The following is a 20,396-nucleotide window of genomic DNA, read 5'->3' as shown; positions in this document are numbered from 1 at the left end:
AAGTTGAATCATTCGATCGATTTGAGCGAAGACCACGTGCTCGCAATGGAAATCAGGTCTCGTCGGCATCGCCGATAAAACAGCCTACACTAAACCTCTCAAATAATTCGCAACGAAACGATTTTCAGAACAAATACGAAGGTAAATAAATTTCATAGAATTCTCCATCGACTACAACTTCGCGACTTCCTGTCAATCTTTCAACAAGAAATTCCAAAGATTGTTCACAGAGGAAGCAGACGAAAGAACCGGAAAACATGTCAATTTTCAAGCGCAGCAACTATCAAAATTAACCCAGACTGACCTAAGAAGTCTCGACCATAAGACGAATCTGACCACACGAAAACTTCATGTTTGCATCACCACTGAAATAAATTCACGGCTCGACTGCAATTCCAACCGAAATACTTCGACAAAGGTCTACGGATCACCAGAAAAAGAATATCTCCCGGTTCCCGCAAACCGGTCCAATCATTCACATCAATCAAGAACCCGGAAATTCCAACCAGTGCCGGCAAACCACAGAAACTCCGGCAATGCCATCGAAACGAGCGAAATCGCATCATCCCCTATCAGTCTGGAAGGTACCGGGGGTCACGAATCGACACGAACAAACAGACACACGGCAAGCCATGGCCACGTGGTGTTCTTGAAGACCTCGTTGCTAGATCAACGCGAGACTTCCGCCGATGAGGATCGCAGCGCTCCCGTATCCTTCCAGAATCTCTTCTGGAGCCTTGAAATCCCTGTTGGGACACTTGACAACCAAAACATGTCACACAAATGCGATTACTCTTGCCGGAGTCACTGACAGGGTGAGGAGTTCTGCAGGTCTGAGAACCTCCGACCGAATCGTGTCGAAATTCTGGCACGGAGAAGTGTACCGTTCAAAAAGGAAAAAATTCGGCGATTTCGAGGTCGATGGACGGTGACAGTTGGTCAGAAAGAGGCGGACGCGTAACGTATGTTTACACTCGCAGACTGACGCAGCAGGACGCGTGTGTACGTGGGGTGGCGAAACGTCGCGGGGTCGTTAGGCTCTCACTCTCGCTCGCTCGCTCTCTCACTCTCGCTCTCGCTCTCGCTTTCTCCCCGTCGCTCTGTCTCCGTCTGCCTCCGGTGCAGGAACACAGCGGTTGATCTTCAGCAATGGACTCACCTTTCCGCGGGGGAGGACGGGACCGGAAGACGGAGGCTGTCTCTGCTAGGACGAAGGCTGGCTGGCGCCGGCCAACACGACCCCACGCAGTCTGGACGATCTCGGATGGGCACAGGTGTAAAATCTCCGAAGACGCGGCTACGCCGCTCGAGTGATCGGTGTGGACTGCAGAAAAGCCCGCAGATGATATCAGAGACTTAGGGGTGACTGCATGACATCATCGCCGGCCAATCGCCGCGCGGCCGGCCAGGCGCACGCGCGCAACCCCTCGCCGCCAGGGCTGTTGCGATATATCGCAATCGATTGCTCAACTTCGCGCCCCCCGGAACGACACGCGACCCCCGACGGACGCCACGACAACCTCCGTTTGAATTCGCGCGGGAGAATCGCGACGGGGGTGGCTTTCATCCCTTCCAACACGCTTGCTGGTCGAATCTTTCGAACGATGAAAAATTACGAACGAACAGTACAATTTTTTAGTCGATAAAGAAGATCTCTGCACAGCCATCAAAATTAACTTTTTTACCGTATTGCCTAGCGGCGAATATTTTATAATTTTTAAGGGTCTATGGTCTATAGTTGAAGACTTTTCTAATGGATCGACATCAACCATTTACATTGTGAACTAACAAATCAACCCCGGTAACGTCATCTAATAGTTTCATTTGGGATTGTAATTTAGAAGATGATTTTTAAGAATCCTTTTGGTATAGTGTGAATTATGTGAAATTCTTGAGTTTTCTTCAAGAACTTACAATCGGAGGGGTTTATGTACTACTCGACGTGTAAACAATTTCGAGAAATTTCTATTTGCCAGGATTCCGAAAAGTATTAAGGTAAATATTGATTTTACAACTCCTTTGCCGAGCTTGTGTTAACAAGTTGAACCGTAGGCTTTGTTGAATAAAAAAAGGAGTAGGAGAAAAATGAGTTTCAAGATCCGTCGGATTCGCGTGCTCCAGTACCTGGAGGAAGTAGAATCGGTAGATCATGGTCAGACGCGTCAGCCGATTTCTACCTAACAGGACGCGTACTCGCTGAATTTGAAACTCAATTTACTCAACAAGAAGGTGTTAAACAAAAAAATTTCATTCCTTTTTTCGACTTGTTTCTGCATGTAGAATCACCATTCGACGGCTTGTATGATTTCAGAAACACCCTGTATACAGACAGTGACTCGCATGAATATTCGTACATTCCTTAACCCATTCCACTACGATTTAATTTACATCTAAAGTTATTAAAAAATTATTACTTTTAGTACTTTCCCAGAACAAAAACACGTAGATAACAGAGAAATAGAACTTGCACATAACATACACAGTTAATTGAGTAAAATTACGAGTTTGCCTCGATACCATAGAGCAAGGAGTGAATACAGAATACCTTTTTTAAACATGTACTGAGCCACTTGGATTTTTTGAGAAGTTGGAACAATTAGTTTGCTACACGACGCGAAGCAAAATGTTTTAAACATTTCATTTGATACTAAAAATTGCTTTTAATCACATCTTCATGCGAGCCTGTACTGCGTCTTCGCGAACTGATTTCAATAAAGTTCATCATCAGCGTCACTGTTCGAACAAAAAATGTCTCGAACAGTGACCTTTACTAATTCATGAAATAATGTACATATTTAGCGACATGCAAATGAACTTGGTACGAAAGGATATTACAATTAAATGCATTATTAATGAGTCTCGCAACGGTTTGCGTATCGAGTCGGATTTGATAACGGTCGATGATACAGGAGGATGCGCCATGTAAACGAAGCCCATAGGGCAATTGCTTCGAACGGCAAAGATATTTCCATTGAGTCGGGAATGCAGTTGTTCCACCACGGCATCTCGTTACACGCGAAACGTCGAACCTCGATTCAGAAAATGTCACCGCGCGCGAGATTGGATAGGTTGTCGTTCCACTAGGTGGACGAAGTTAATTGCCGCGAATTGCAATTTCTCGTGCGATGCGCGTTTGACGTGTATCTGCCTTTTGCGTCGCGTTGGTCGTCGGCCCCGCAGAGACCCGTTGCCCGAGTGTTCCTCGCGGCGTACGCGACACGACCAAGAAGAAAACCAGCCAAAAAGGAAACGCGGACTTTCAGCAGTGATTAATTGCTTCGAAAGCTTTCGGAGCAAGCGACGCTTACCCCCTTAAACGCGGAAGCTTCTCGGCTGACGGGAAATTAAATGAAAAATCGCGACATATCGGGCCTCAACACCTGTGTGTAAATTAATTCTTTGCCCTTGGTGACTTCTACCTCGGGAATTGGTAACTCGACTGCGGATCTTTATACAAAACGAGAATTTCCTCGGTATTTCACCGAGTCGCTTTTCTCGCAAACGCATAGAATCCGCAGTGTAATTTAAACGGGTTTTGCCGTGGAATTTTATGAAATGAAAGTTTTAGATTCGATAAGTGTCGTTGAAGTCAGCAAATATTTCCGCGTCCTTCGAAAAGGAACGTCCGAGTCGCTGACTAGATTTTTCACAGCGCTAAGGGTTGAGGAACGTATGAGTAGCATAAAATACGGCAGCGCGGGGAGAACAAAGTGATACTTCTCGGCTGACAAGATTAAAACACCGTTTCTCCGGTAGACAAGATTAAAATTCCGTGGTGTGTTCTCGGCAACTCCAGGACGTCGGTCCACGGTTACATGTCAACAGTTCCACGCGACGGGAAATGCAACGTTCAAATACTTTTCGGGAGCGGCGTACATTGTCGAAAAGTTTGAAGCACGCGGAGGAAAATCCGCTTATCGCACGCACGTCGCCGATGTATGGAAAATTATTCGCGCGCAAACGCATAACGCGGCGTCCTTCGCGTTCCGGCACCGTCAAGTATTCCTGACGTTTCACCGTCGAACACTTGTTTCGGACATGTACGGGTCCGCGTGGACGCTCCCGCGCGGCAGACAACATTATCATGCACCCGAACACAAAAGCCTTCTTTCTGAAGGCAAGGTGAAATTGCCGTTGAAAAAGCGTGTCGAGTGGTTCTGAACTACGGGCATAGAAAGCGGAGAAAGGAACCGTGGAAAGGCAGTAATTCTCCAGGAAAGTTTCCGTCTTTCCAGGTCGAGCCGCGGTAATTTGGACGGGACGAAAACTGTTGACCCCGTGTATCGCCGCGAAGATGGACGCCTGCCTCTTGTCATTCGCGACATTCTTCACGAAGAAACATTGTTCGCACTTGCCGCGCTACAGAACCTCTGGATTTCTGTGTTGGCATACTCTGCCGAGCCTCAAAGGCTTCGCCACACTGTCGAGAAACACCTCTCCCGATTGCACAAATTTGTTAACCCTCCGCACTCTGCGCCGAAGTCATTCGTGACCCGTCGCGATAACGGTGGGGGTAAGCTCGCGAGCGAGATATCTCAACGAAATCGAGCCGCACAGGTACCCTCATCCGAAATACGGCGAAAGCCGGTCCCGAGCCATCGTCTTATATCAGAATAAAACTGAAATGTCGGTGCTGAGTCAGAAATGACTCCGGCGTAGAGTCCGAGGGTCGAGCTCCTCTAGGTACACTGAATTCTCGATATATGTCAACGACATGGGTCTTGCCACCGACATATATTGTCCAGAAGACATATCCGTATTATGTTTACACTCCACGGTGTCCGAAGCCTCTCGAGCTACGTGTTCCCCCACGGGATATACACCGCAGTAGTGGGGATAATTTCGCGACGTTTATCGTCCAGGTCTTGGCGACATATATAGAGAAATCAGTGTACTTTGTTTATACGCAGAAGCTCCGTTGACACGCGTCCGATTTTGTTCAAATTTGAAGACAATACTCCGCACAATGTATTCCATAACGCAGCGCAGGATCATTTTCATATCCCACGGGATTGGTTCACTTTCTGCCAGACTGGCAGTCTGCTTGTGGTCTTTGAGGTCGTGGGGCAGAGAGGACGTTGATAACTTGCTTTCAAGAGACTCCGTGTCTCACAAGTTCGATCGCCTCGAAGAGTGTTCGAACTTTACCACGCGCTCGCAAGGCATCTTCGCGTCCTCACGGAGCAATGACCCATAACTATTAACAGGTTAAAGACAGCGCCGATAATTCTGTTATCAAACTTAAAGCATACCCTGTGCTGCGCCGAACCTTCGAATCGCTCTGTGTACGAGCACGATGTATGAAATTTGTTTCGAAACAGACATAAGATGATATCGTAAGCTGCAGTTTGCATAATAATCGCGACTCAATATTTTCTGCTGAACAATATCAGAAATGTTTCGCGTCGCGTCCGATGCGTCGAGAAGGTTTAAAGAAAATCCGTTGGGAAACTTGCCGGCAAACGACCGAGTGTAGAACGGAGCCGAGGTAAATGACTACCTCGTCGAACAAATCCGGACTTACGAAACATTAAAATTTCTGCTCGATGCGAAAACATCGACGGATAGGGGGAGACCGGGGCTCCGCGTATATTTCTCCCGATAAGTCACAAAGAGGGACACGCGCACGCCTCCTGTTCCTTCGCTCCCGGCAATCCCCACGGCCGTAGAATAAAATCCTATACAATCCCGATATTTCCTGGATCGGTTTGCGCTCCGCGACTTTGTCTTTGAAAGCAAACGACGACTACGACGAGGACGAAGGCGAAACCGACGGGGGCCTCCTGCCTCGCGTATTTATGAAACGGCAAAGCGCGCATGCATGCGTACACATGTTTCGAAGTTTGTTCCTTTCCGAAGCGTTCGCCGGCGCCGAGGTATGGTATGAGGAATGGTCGAATTATGCGACATATTGCGGGACCCGAGCACCCTCCAGCGCCCACGTGCTCGTACACCGGAAAACCTTTTCCATTGACGGGGGAATTGTTTCGGCTATGAACAACCGGGTTTCCACGTCCGACAAATATCACGGCAAAATTCTCGCCATTGTTGGTATTACCGTGATCATGCGTCCCGAAGCGAGCTCGACGTAGACGCTGCACCGTCAGCCATTACTGTGGATCTATATGCAAAATAATATTTTAAAATAGTATTAGGCGTACCCATAAGTAATCAATTATTTGCAAAGAATTTGTTTTGTCTTTAGTTCTGTACCGATCGTTGATGAGGAAACACGTATTCTTTTACAGTTTTCGGTAAAGCAGCCTGTGTTCAAAATATTTTAACAAGTATAATTTTTGTTTACAAACCCGTAATAAAATGGCGGCGTCCGTACCTTCCGAGGATCATATTCGTCATTGCATACTTTTTCATTTTCATGCGGGATTCAATGCAACGGTAACAACAAAGAAAATTTGCGATGTTTATGGAGATGTATTGAAGGTCAACAAGTGTCAACGTTGGTTCAGAAGGTTCGCTGCTGGTGATTATGATCTCTCTGACAGGCCTCGAAGTGGACGACCAGTTGAATTTGGTAATGACACCCTAAAACCTCTAGCGGAAGCTGATCCAAAATTAAGTATACAAGAATTATCTAGAAGCCTTGGTCAACATGGTCAACTATACAAAGGCACCTACACGTACCTTTACAATACAATGGCAAACTGTCCTTGATAATGATGGAGATTATATAATAAATTAAGAAATAAAAACCTGGATTTACTACAAAGTTTGTTTTAGATTTCAAAATAATTGATTACTTATGGGTCCCTCTAATATTTTGCATTTTAAATGTGTGTTAATATTTTTAAATAATATTTTGCAGACAAATAATTTTGTAGGGACAAATACGCGATAAGCGGGTCTCGGATCGACGAGTGTCGCGAACGTGTAAATTCTTTTATTGAAATCGCGACTTCCTTGCTCGGCGATCGAGCGACGGAGAACTATTCAGCAGAATCGCAACGCGATAACTGATTACTTCTTTGCAATAAAACTCGGCGGGGGGCGGGTGGAGAGATCGATTACGCTCGAGTAAGGAGAACCCGAGAATACGTACGAATCAATCACGAAGCTAGTTGGCAGATTAAGCTCCACAATGCCCCTCTATCACCTGTATCGATCACAGGAGGAGCGACGGCAAAACGGAACCCCCGCACGATTGATTCGAACACACGATTCCGAACGACCGAGATTGCGTGTCAACGAATGACACTTGTTTCTCTCTCTCTCTCTCTCTCTCTCTCTCTCTCTTTTTATCTTTCTCTCTCGGTATCAGTGTCACCGCGATCATAATGCAATCTCCTGCATGGCCGAGCCCTCGAACCAAAAAAAAAAAAAAATAGGGAACGCAAGGAATCTGGTTCACGGGAAATTGCATTATTTCAGTGGCGATTTATCTAATGTGCTTAGCAGGCAGAGTCGAGGTTAATCTCGCATCCGCGTTCTACTGAGACGGTCACGTTCGATGTTATCTCCTGTGCACTGAACACTGAGGCTGTACTTGCAAGTACACTGGAGACGAACTTACTCGCTGTTGCCAAACACATTGATCTTTCGCGGAAATTCGAGAACCAGAACATCAGAATACATTACAAAACGATTTTGAAGAATCGGTGCGACGTGAGCCGGGGAAAGTGAACGCTGCAAATTGCGAAGGATACATAATTAATAATTACAGTGACTCCCGCTAATATTCGGACGCTTTTTAAAATCGTATGTCTTTGTTAATAGTGGATCATACGACTTGGATTTTTTTTAAAGAAGTTAGCACAATTGGTTGCTACATGAATTGCAAACAAATTTTTACGAAAATTGCAATTGGTCGAAATTGCAGAGAAAATACTAGAAGTTGTATTTTGCAGCTTGTTTAGGTGGACTTACATTGAAAATTTAGAAAGTACGATTTGTCGATCTGTAGGAATTATACATATTCTGAGAATTTCATCGAAATCGATCAACGTTGCAATTTCTTTCTTTGTCATTTCGACCAATTGCAATATTAATCAAACATTTTTTCAAGTTATGTGGCGATCCAATTGTTCTGACTTCTCAAAAAAATTCAAGTAGTATAGTCCAACATCGACAAAGTTATGCGATTTTTAAAAGCATCCGAATATTAGAGAGAGTCACTGTATTTTATATGAATATATTCCGGATTTTATCCATCGAACTTCGCCACCAAATGGACCGTTTATTTTGAAAGTGGTGCAAGTCTATTTTATTGTTGATAAAAAAAATACAAATATACAAATTATATGACATCTCATTAAAAAAAAAAAATAGACACACCACTTTCAAAATAAACGGTCCAAACATCGCAGCCAATATTCACTCTCTCGAGAATGAAATTGTCCGCACGCCTGCCTGGACACGTAGCCGTTAATTATTGCAATTCTCTGTGCGGGAAAATGTTGAGGGTCGACGTCAGACGTTTCGATGAAATGAAAGAAAGCGACCGACGTCGATAAATTGCCGTCTTTCCGTATATTTTCTTCTCCCGGCGCCAGCGTTTCGTGCCGAATTCAATGGCGGGAAAAGGGGAGAAGCATCTCATTACGGTGTTTTGTGAGCAATCCCCTTCTCGATACTCGGCTCGCGTTCCATTCATTGACCCATTAAAACGCGCGACAATGACTCGGAAAAAATAAGACGCGGCGAATTATCGCGGGATGGCGTGTCCACGGCTCGAACAAGGCGCCTCGGATTCCCCTAAGCGATTCAGATAACGCCGCTGAAATATCGGAGACGTAATAAATGTGCCCGTTCCTCACTGTCCGTGGTCCGATGATATATCACGATGATTCTGTATGTATCGGGAGATGACACATGACACGGTCAACCAAGGGAGAGCGGAGCATTGTTTATCGACGCGTTTTACAGATTTTGATTGGTGGCCTTCGGTTCAGAATCGCCAGTTCAGGGGAACTGACTCGAATCGAGGGGAAATGGTTACCCTCTCTCTGCGAGTAGTCACGTGAGACGCATGCGCGACGGAGATGAAACGCGTCACGTGACCGGGCCGTAGCGGAATCGTCGGAGAAGGGGAAGGTTGAGTGGGGGGACTTAATAACCCCGTCATTTTTATTTTGCATAAAGATCCGCTGTCTACTTATTAGTTTCTCTACATTTTAAGCAATAATTCAAATGAATTTATGAATCAGATTTTTGGAAGAAGCATGAAACTAGGCCCCGGTATTTTCGACGCACACGCGTTGCCTAATCGTGGAAGGCGAAAGCGAGAGTGCCGCGGACAATGTTTTTTCAAATAATGCGGTAATTTCCATGCTCTCCTGAACTTTCGCCGTTAATTCACGGCCGTAATGAAAGCACGCTCCTTTCGCGACCCTGCACGCGTCGCACGAAACCAAATACGCGCGTATGATATTCTACACCCTGCCTCATAACGACCATCCCTCATTTGAATCCCTACGCGAACGTCACATCAAAGATATCCGAGCGGGCCACCCCCCGCGCAAAGGGGGTAATACCCACTGACCATAAGTCACTTATGCAAATCCGCGAGATGGAAACACGCGTCGCTTCGCCGCGTTGCTCGTCGTCTACGACCAAACAAATTCAATTTAATATTCAACGTCTCCTCGATCATGGTCTCCAGGTGACCGTCGTCATGGACGTTCACGGCCAAAATTTCCCGACACCGTTGGGACCGGTACGTGTAACATCGAAATGGCGCTCGTAATGATCGTTCCCAATTTCCCACGTTCCCATGAACAGCCAAGGTCATTTCAAAGACGAAATTGTTTTATTCCGTACTTTTATAATATCAAAACAAAAATGTGGCATTCCGATTAAAAAAACGAAGTGACCTTGAAATAACCTTGAAAAAAAGATAAAAATTTGTTTTCGTCACAGTGACCTTGTACATATTTGCCGTATCACGTACCGTTCAGGAGTTGTGTCAAACGGCGCTTACCGTGGGACACCCTGTAGAAGGATCGAGACAAACCAGCGAGAATAGAATGAAACGATTAAATTGTGTTCCTTGTGAGCGAGCACCTTCCTTTCCGCAGACGGCAGAAATCGATAATATCGACAGCCGTGCTAATAATCGAATATATTTCACGGTCTCCTACAATTAAAGTTGAAACTGCAATAACAGGCCCGCTACGTAATCAATACTGGAGCTCCGTGTGCAAATGGAGAACGATAGGATTAATGAGCTCAAAGCGGAATTAAAGAGAGAGAACCGCCGCGCGATGCGATACTAAACGAGCGTCCCATCGCGTACATTTTATGGCGCCGGAATAAATATGTTCCGAGTCGTTCAGATTATTTTAAATTGACACTTTACGCTGGTAAGCTGCGTGCTCGGTCACGGAACTGAGAATTAAGCAATTATACCATTGCAGGTCTGTTTCAACAAGGTCGCCCGACTTTCTGACGAACCTCTCCTGTTTCTGAATATGGAGAACTTCTTTGAGATTCGCCTGGATCTCAAAAAGGAAAAATATATGCGAAGGTATTAACACAATTAAGGGTAATATAATATCATTTAATAAGGGTAACATAATGTAATATAATTTCCACGAGCCACCAGGTACTTCCTTGATTTGTTTTATTAAAAGAAAACGAAATATATTTTTCAAATCTCCTGTACCTGTGCCAATATTCATCTCAAAAATAATTATTTCATATTTTTACAATTTTCTTACGATGTTGTAAATATCGAAGCAGAGACGATCAGAAGCAATACCGATTTTAAAGCAACATTGGACACTTTAGAACGTTCGGTGAAATATTCGAAGCAACGGGGGACCAAGGAGCACAGCCATGAAACGTAATCCCAGATCTCACGCGGAGATTATCAATGGTGACCATATCAGGGGGACCAAAATGGAAGCTGCGTAACAAGCCCACGAAGGGTCGCGTTCCAGCCGGCAACAATTTTTCATCTGTAATTAACTGTCAGTAGCGGACAGTCAGGTAATCAAAGTGGAAACAGAAATCCGTCACACGTTACAACCTTCGACGTTACACCGTTTGCTATCGTTCCACGTGAACTCGAAACTGAGGGCTTTTCTGGTGATAATGTTATCCGTAAATACCGAATAATACGAAGATTATAGTATTTATCGATATCTCGGCATGATACAATTATGTAATAATCGCCGGAAGTTGAAATCACGATTTTCACATTACGTGTTACAAAACTTAGGAAAAATCAGGTGGAAAATCACAGGAAAAATACCTTGAAGGACCTTCGAAATCGTATCACCCTTGACAAAAGAAAAATTTTGATCGATCCACTGATCAAGAAAATAATCTAGATAATCGAGTAACAAATGGAATTAATATTGTGCTTATAATAATACCTCTTTTATCACAGAATACATTGCATTATTATTATCTGCTTATATTATATACTTCAAACCTGCTATGGTCAATTAACACTAAACCTACCACGGTCAAAATGACCGGTTTTCTATTTTACAATTATCGAAATTATAAAAACATTTTCATAGGAAATTACTGAATTGACTCCTTTATTTAAGCACATATTATAATGAAAATCGTCCAAACGTTTCACTTTTATATGTTTTGCGCTTGGTAGGTTTAGTATTAATATTTGCATCCACTTCTTAGTAAACTGCGGATTTTCTGCATTGGTGATAAAACAGAATATGTCAAAAAGGAAGCTGAAAAAACACTAGAAGAATTTAACCAGTTAGCTGTTGCGACCTCTTTGAAAATTGTGTACCTAAGTTGCGTCGCAAAAATTAACCGCTGTTTTTACATACAAAATATTGCCATTTCTTCATGACGAGTATACTCGTCAAACACGGTTAACTGGTTAAGGATATCGTTTCTTATCGTTGACTTAGACAATTTTCATTTTGCATAGAGCTCCGCAGTTTCTCTTCAGGGTGCGAACAAAAATAATCAGAGTTCCGTGTACGTTTTGGACATCAAGGTTAATTCCTGTGTGGAAAAGCGAGGGTCTCGTGCGGATCGGTGGGGGAAGGGGAATTTTTTCGTTTGCTGGGGACACGACATCGTAATAAATGCGTCGGTTAGTATCCGCCGTCGCGGTATGCATAGTAACGAGACCGGTACGATGATCCTGCTCCGTCGACGTCGGGCTCCGTCGCGGCTCGCGTCTCGTCGCGAGAACCGTTCTGTATCGGGAGAGCGGGGCCGGCTTTATCAGATAAAGTCGCGCGCGCTATCGGTCTTGGCAAATAAGGGAACGCTGACAGTTCGACGATGACACACGGCGCCCGTAGTTACGGAGCCGTACGTGCCGCGACGGCTATTTTTTCCCCGTTCCTCTGCTTCGCGCGTCCGTAATTTCAGTTTCGCCTCGACGCCACTGCAAGGACGAGAACCAACCACCGAGTCGAGTGAGTAAATTCAGCACGATCGATTCTAATCTGTTTCGAACCGCGTGTGTCGCAAGCACATGCGTCGCGAGCGCTCAGGTATGTGTGTCCGGCGAACGAGTGCTCCGCACCCCGGAAGATCATCGACTCCGAAAACGACTGACACCTTCGCTGACCATTATCTAAGAGGACAGTCCTTCGTTTCACTACTGTGTCCTTTAGCTTTGTTAACACTAGAACCACCGAGTAATAAATACAACTGATGAATATTGAATACATCTATTCACACCTAATACCATTTTTATTCTAACATGTGCTTCAATGAAAAAGTTCATTCAAAAACATTTTTATAATTTCAGCAAAAATATTAGGAACCAGTCATTTTGACTGGTTCGGTAGTTCCAGTGTTAAAATGGCCATTTTGTCCTTCATTTCGTACATTGAGATAACATTGAACATCTCTGCGAGTATGTGTGCGGAGATGGAAGTATAAATAACGGAGAACTATTTGATGAAGTTTGGTACATAGAGGGACGCCATTTTTCCATTGAAAACTTGAATTTTTCACGACAAAATTCCCAAGATTGTCTCTGGCCCTCTAAAGGTTGAAAGTTACGTCACCAAGGAGAAGATCGAAGAATGGCGTCGAAACGAGGAATCCTGTCGACGTAGATTGAACAATTTTAAATACTCCGCTTACAAAGGCGTAGCTTTTAATAAGATTTTAGAAATCGTTGAATTTTGCTTATGTCTGCCTAGATTTTATGCCCCACCTGAACGAGCATTTTCATTAGTTAACAATATATGGACCAGTTAATCCCAATTATAATTCGACACATTGAGAGCATTTATCTGTAACAAATGCAACTCCGACATGTATTGATTTATCGATTTATGAAAACATAAATTTGATTTATCAAAAATAGTCGTTTCTGTATGAAAATTAGATTTTCTTTAAAAAATAAACCATTTCTGATTTCTGCTTTATTTTCTTCAAGAAAATGTGCTCATAGACTTCGTAGTACTAAATTACGGGCGAAAGAAATTCGGAAAACATTGTAGTCAAATGTTGGAATGTTCATCGAAATTAAGTAACGATACGAATACGTAAAATAAAGGACGGAACATATTACATAAAAATGAGTGACTAGCACCATTGGTCGTAATATCTATCGACTTCCATACACTCATTTCAAAGGAATGTCACATGAGCTCTCGAAGTGAAGTGATCTGTTACGGTTATCTATGGATTTCAGTATTTATTATTTACTTTAGAAACCCCGACGATAAACACGCTTTGTGACTTGCCAATCGTTCCTAAGTGTCCGGATATATGTTAAAAATGTAGTGTTTTTTATCAATTATTATCAAACTGCTGTTCTAGGTTTATTTTGAGCATACTTAAGCAAGTATTACTTTAATCAGATTGTTCACAATTTTCATATTCCTTTTTGAGTGTACAAAAATTTTACCAATGAAAAATTGCATAAACAATTTTTGGCCCGCGGTCTAATCATTATATTATTATAAAAGTTTCCATTTAAGTGCTATAAAAAAATCCGGTTTCGAGTGACTTTATTTTCTCGTCAACTTGCTTTTGAAAGACAGTTTAAAAAAAAAGCGAAAACCGATTAACTGAACATACAAGCAAAGCTGTAATAATACCAGGAAATCTATGTCATCGACGGATGACTAAAGTCCGTCGCGATTGTTTAAGCCATCCGGTTTGATAACCAGCCAACTGACTAAACATTATTCTTATCTGACATAACTGGAACGTGTATTCGGTATTGTTCTTTTAGTACCTTCGAGACCGGCCTTGACGAAGATCGCTTCGATGATTTTCGTCTTCTGAAAACCGACGTGTGATTTCAAATTGTGCTGCTCAACGATCCATCATCTGAAGGCATATTAAATCTTCGAGTGAGTATGGTTATCTTTCGCAGACGTTTATATCTCGCGGAGATACCGAGGCTTTTACGACAGCGGTCGCTTATCTCGTTTGTATTGTTTTGACACCGCGAAACGTTAAACAATTAATCACCGATGTCTTAAAAATCTGAGCTGCGAAAGGACGACAGATCACTTTTGCCGAGTGCCAAATACGTTTTAACTAATTTCCGGCAAATATTAAATATAGTATAAGTTCTAATTTTATAAAATTGGTAGTAGCCTGCAGATATTGTACACATAACTGTGATTAACTGAAACTCGCAGCCAACGATTATAGTTGATTGAATACGATCCAATACATAAAATTCGGAATTCAACAAAAATTACCTTATAAAAATAATAAGAATGTATCCATCAAAATTTTCAGCCATTTCTTTAATAAGAAAGACTTTTACTTTAACACGAAGTTACTTTATTAAGTCATTGCACTGCGATTTATTTTACAGTTACAGTGATGGAAAATTCTGTGCAGTTCATAGTGTCTTAAAAGAAGCAGTAGAAAATCTGCCGTGCCGGCAGCAACAAAATATGAATTTTCTTGAAACTAAACTAAAATTCCAACATAATCTATTCGAAATGTTCACCGCGAGTCTGTCTCGATATTACAGTGCGAGGGGTTAATGACGACATCACTGAGAGTGATAAATTGTTTCCAGGCGATGGACAGCCTATACCCGAACCTAAACGAGCGCTTTAAAAGCGAGGGCGTCTGCCCGATCTGCCTGATGGAAATGGAACTGGCGGCCAGGTACACTTGCAGCAATGGTCACACGATTTGTTACCGTTGCAAACCATACTATTACGCCTGTCCCAACTGTCAGTCGCCGTTAGAAATGGAGCTGCCTTCCCAGCGCGCCGTTCCATCTTACCCGATGCCCATGCCGTCTCATTTCATGCCCCATCCGCTTCCACCGAAATTCCATGAACACCATCCGAGCGCACCTGACATGGATTTTCTTAATCACGAGAGGAACCTGTACCCGCCGCCGCCGTCCGCGAATCAGGAGCTCGTTTCCTGCTCGTATGCTAATCTCGGATGCTGGGTGAAGATACCGATTTACCTGATAGACCTTCACGAATCTCGGTTAGTACAACGCAATCGTACATCTCTTCTTGCGAAATTATTCGGGACATTTTTGTCCTGACATATAACCCTTTAACCTATGGCTGATATAGCACGACAATATAAGACGAACATGAAGAATAAAAGAATTGCGATTTCGGCTTCATTTTTTAGTTATCAACGGTCGTAAGTCACCTCTCGCGTGACAACATGTCGCTGAACGTAGTGTCCGATAAGGGTTAACAATTAAAGTTCGCCTAAAATGCGGCAATCCGGCCAACAGAGGTGTACGCGCCTTTATGGCGTTAGCAACGTACACCTCTGTCGGTCGGGTTGCCGCATTTCTGGCGTCTTTATGGCGTTAGCGACGTACACGTCTGTTGGTCGGGTTGCCGCATTTCAGGCGAATTTTGAATTGACGATAAATACAAAATGAAGCCGAAATCGCAATTTTGTCATTCTTCATTTTCGTCTTATATTGTCTTGGAGAACCACCATTTAAATTTTCTCCCACTTTTCGATCATCCTGTATTTCAGGCGTCGTTGAACAGGTCTGATTTACTGTTACAAGGCAAAGGCATTTTTACAGTTTTTCTAAATTTAACTAAATTTTTCTAAACCTAACCGTTTCTTGGGTATCTGGAGGAATTCGGAAATTCAAAAGTCGACGACCAGAGCCATTCTGCAATAAGCCACGATTAATTCGTAGCAATGAAAGCGTTCGAACGGAAACTGTTAATTAACGTTCCAGGTGTCAATTTCGGCCGCACCTGGAGGAGGAGAGCGTCCCGACGGACGTGGCGCACAGGCACGAGGACATGGTCCAGTGCAGGTACCACGTGGTAGGGTGCAAGGTGAGCACGTCACCGTGGAGGATTTCGATCCACGAGGCTCACTGCGACTATAAAGATCGTTTCGAGGCTATGGACGGTCTGAACCAGTCTCTGGGCGAGATAACGATCACGAGCGACGAGTACGGCGACCCGGAAGAGTTGCTGGAATGCAAGTTCAGACGGTACGGTTGCATGGTGAGCATGCCGAGACGAAGGAAGCGGCTACACCAGGAGAAGTGCAACTACCGGAAGTATCACAACGAGACGGACTCTTCGGACGACGAGGGCGATCCGGACGAGCTGGTTGTATGTAAGTGGGCGAAGTATGGTTGCATGGTGAACATGCCCAGGCGGCGGAAGCTGACGCACCAGGAAAAGTGCAACTACAGGAGCCACGAAGACGAAGAGGACGGCTATCAATCGGAGGACGAGTGCGATCCGGACGAGCTGGTCCCCTGCAAATGGGCCGAGTATGGTTGCATGGTCAACATGCCCAGGCGACGGCAGATGACGCACCAAGAGAAATGCAACCACCGGAGAGACGACGAGGAGGAGTACGATCCGAACGAGCTGGTCCCTTGCAAATGGGCCGAGCACGGGTGCATGGTCAGACCGAAGCGTATCCGCGTGGAAAGCCACGAGGAAAAATGCAATTACAGGATGGAGGAATGCGCGTTCAAAGATAACGGGTGCAGCGAACTGGTCCATTCTTCCCGGAAATACGCGCACGAGAGACGATGCCAGTTCGCTAATTAAATCCTCGATCGAGCTCGCGCACTTTAAGCAGAAATGAATTTGTCTGCGAACTGTTCCGCTGCTCATCGCCAGAGACTGCGGACTTTGTGCGTTTACAGCAGCATCTGTTCGATAACATTTAATTTTACATCTATTCTATCTGGAACTTTATGAGACATTTAACTCTTCGGGGACGACGTCTGTGCACTGACTCTGGAGAATACGCCGAAATTTATTACACTGTGTCAGATTATCATCGTATAATGTAAGGAGCGTGAATTTTTATGCAAAATTGAAATTTGTTCGCATTAACTGTACGGTACGGGGACTACATAGACATGTATTTCTTTTTTTTTCAATATTTTTGTAGAGTTCAAAACGATACAACACTGTTTCCAAATTTCTTTAAATATTTTCACTGTTTTGTATTTGGTCTATTTGTTTTTATCGTTAATGCATAAAATCCGCAGTCCGGGAATAACAATGTCAAAAAGTTTCAATTTCTAGACAATTATGGCAACTTCGTGCACGTTCATTGTCGATGAACGTCATCGTATAACATTCTTGTTCCTTGTTAGGAGCTGAGAGTAATCAAGAGAACTAATTTTTGTTTGATTCGAACTTGTGTGTTGTAGACGATAGAAATTGATATTTGCATAAAGATCCGCAGTCCATTCATTATACGAGCAAATTACAGGGTGAACAACGTCATTTGATCATCTTGACAATCTCACTTGTTATTTGGGAAAAAAGATAAATATTATGATAAGCGAGCCTTTACGAAGGTCGTGTTCTTCGAGATTTGAAGGTCACAGATGTTTACCAATGGTTATTTAAGGTCTCACGAAAATTGTGGTATTATTGGTCACCGAGTTGGTCTTGATTTTAGATATTAAGCAAACACGCACTCCAATTCGTTTGGTATTGAAAAACATATCAAGAATTAACAATTAAATGTGATTAAAAGCAATGGTATTACAGGTCGCCGAATTGGTCTAGAATTTATATTTTACAAAAATATGCACTCCCGTTTGTTTGTTTATTAATAAACGTAACGAGAATTGAATGTATTAAATATGAGATAAATAGAACATTCTGATATCGTCCATAAGAGATTGTAAGAAAATATATTTTGATATTTAATAAAAAAGATAACTGAAAAAGGAAACGTTGTCCAGCAAAGGGAAATCATTCCGCTGACCGGCGAGACCTGCCGATATTCTTATGGTTCAAACACGAAGCTTTATTTATGCGAAGCGTTTCGTAATACGCGGCGTTCTTAATCTTACCGGCGCATAACGAGAAGACGTACAAGCTGCCTTGGCTCTTCGAAATATCGATTCGCATCCAGACACACATTGTTCCAGAAGACAGTCCGAGCCCGTCGAATACCGCGCTATTAATTAAATTATCATTGATTAGGTTACCATGGGGGCAGCTCATTCGATAGGCTCCGACGCCGATGTCGAGGAACCGCTGAAGATGGCTGCGTTTAACCATAGCACACTGATCGTGCATTTCTTGATGCTGGCTTCGAACGTTTTTAGGCAGAAAATTGTAAACCTCATCTATAAATATTAAAACATTTATTACAGTGGACGGTTAAAATATTAGACCCGCTCGTATTAAAACAATCAATTTGTAAATGAAAGCTTAGATGAAATATCGATATTCGAAGATAACACATATAATGTACATATATATACAGTGACTCACGAAATTGATCAAATACTTTCCTTTGCCATACTTTTTATTTAATCAAAATGTAGTGACTAATTATAGATTTTTGGAAATGCATCTGATCAATAACTGAAGTTGTTCTCTTAATAAAAAAAATACAGAACGTATCGGAAATATTATTTATTAGAACAATAATTAAACAATAAACAGAATACTGAATTTGATCAATAACGTGACTTAGCATCTAATAGTTTTAATATTTTGTATATCCGCCTTTGGCATCAATAACAGCTTGAATTCTCCTGGGCATACTTTCAACGAGGTTTTTACATTGTTCACTTGTAATTTGGTTCCACTTGTTCAAAACATTTTCCCATAATAAAGACAAGTTGGAATTTGTCTCTTGGAAATCGGCCATGTCTTTTTTTAATTGGCTCCAAAGATTTTCGATTGGGTTTAGGTCTGGTGACTGAGGTGGCCATTCTAAAACATTAAACCCTTTACTTTGGAGCCATGATTTGGTAATCCGAGCCGTATGTTTGGGATCATTATCGTGTTGGAAAATGGTATCCCTTATATTTAGTTGCAGCTTTTGCATACTTCCTACCAAGGAAGTGTTTAAAATATTTACATAATCCTTTGCCGTCATTCTCCCATCTATACGATGAGCCATACCTACACCTAAGGCAGTCATGCAGCCCCATACCATAATGTTTCCTCCTCCAAATTTTATTGTAGGACGAACAAGTCGCCGGCTTAACTTTTCATTTTGTTTTTTCCAGATCCATTCTTTTCCATCAGACCCAAATCTATTTATTTTAGTCTCATCCGACCAAATTACGCGTTCCCAGTCTTGTAAAGAAAAGTTTACGTAGTGTTTGGCAAATTTTAAACGTAACATCATGTGGCGTTTTGTTAAGAGCGGTTTTTTCACTTTGGCTCTTCCCTTCATACCAGCTTCTCGTAATGCTCTCCGAACTCCTTCAGCACTAATGTGTATGTTATCAAATGTTTTCAACCTATTTTTTATTTGTACGGCATTATCTACTTCTCCTGACCTTATAGAACGAATTATACTACGCTTAATAGTGTCGGAAAGTTTCGGCTTACGGCCAGCTTTATTCCTCGTGACATTCTCTGCATATTTTTTTCTAATATTGCTAATCATTCCTACCGAACATTGATATTTATTTGCTAGTGTTCTATGTGAAACACCTGCCTTAAGTTCTTTTACGATCTCTTGTACGACGTTTTGAGCGATTGGTTTCACTATACAAAATATTATTAAATATTAATAAAAAAATAATATCGTATAAGCTATTACACAATTCGTGCGTACTTACTGACTATTATATATTACTTACTGACTACAGTTGAATAATCTAGTGTATAATAAGCGAAGAAAAAGGTTAACAGGAACCAAACAAAATTCTTACACTTTGAAAATCTAAACTCACAAAATCGATCAAGTGCAGCAAGCAACAGTTCGGACACTACTAGCTAGATCTGAAGGACCAGATCAACTAACATTGTATTCAGCGTCAAGGGGAGATGTAAACAAACAACCTACGTGACTTTGTTCAAGCGTTAACTGTCCTAAGAAAACTGTATTTTAAGAAAAACTAGAAACAAACTACTATGTGATCAATTTCGTGAGTCACTGTATATTATACATATTATATGTACATATAATTAAAAAATGAACCCAAGTTTACCCACCAAGTACCAAATTTTTGTTTTTAAATTTGTGCTCTAGATGGTTAGTGTTTATATATTTAAGATGATTCATGC

The 20,396-nt window shown here is 42.5% G+C and overlaps 2 protein-coding genes across 2 annotated transcripts in view; one reads left to right on the top strand and one right to left on the bottom strand.

The window, feature by feature from the left end:
* Hwt (SH2 domain-containing adapter heavyweight) overlaps positions 1–20,396 on the bottom strand; it is a 272,150-nt gene that overhangs the window by 164,010 nt on the left and 87,744 nt on the right. The gene's annotated exons all lie outside the window — the stretch shown is intronic.
* LOC143355897 (uncharacterized) lies at positions 12,217–18,575 on the top strand. The gene is made up of 4 exons (XM_076791078.1): positions 12,217–12,362; positions 14,144–14,264; positions 14,951–15,378; positions 16,109–18,575. The coding sequence occupies exons 3-4, from the start codon at positions 14,954–14,956 to the stop codon at positions 16,944–16,946; spliced, it is 1,263 nt and encodes a 420-aa protein (XP_076647193.1). The 5' UTR covers positions 12,217–12,362; positions 14,144–14,264; positions 14,951–14,953; the 3' UTR covers positions 16,947–18,575.

This window comes from Halictus rubicundus, chromosome 7 (genome assembly GCF_050948215.1).
Source record: "Halictus rubicundus isolate RS-2024b chromosome 7, iyHalRubi1_principal, whole genome shotgun sequence".
Lineage (NCBI taxonomy): Eukaryota > Metazoa > Arthropoda > Insecta > Hymenoptera > Halictidae > Halictus > Halictus rubicundus.
This window is presented reverse-complemented; position numbering and strand designations above follow the sequence as displayed.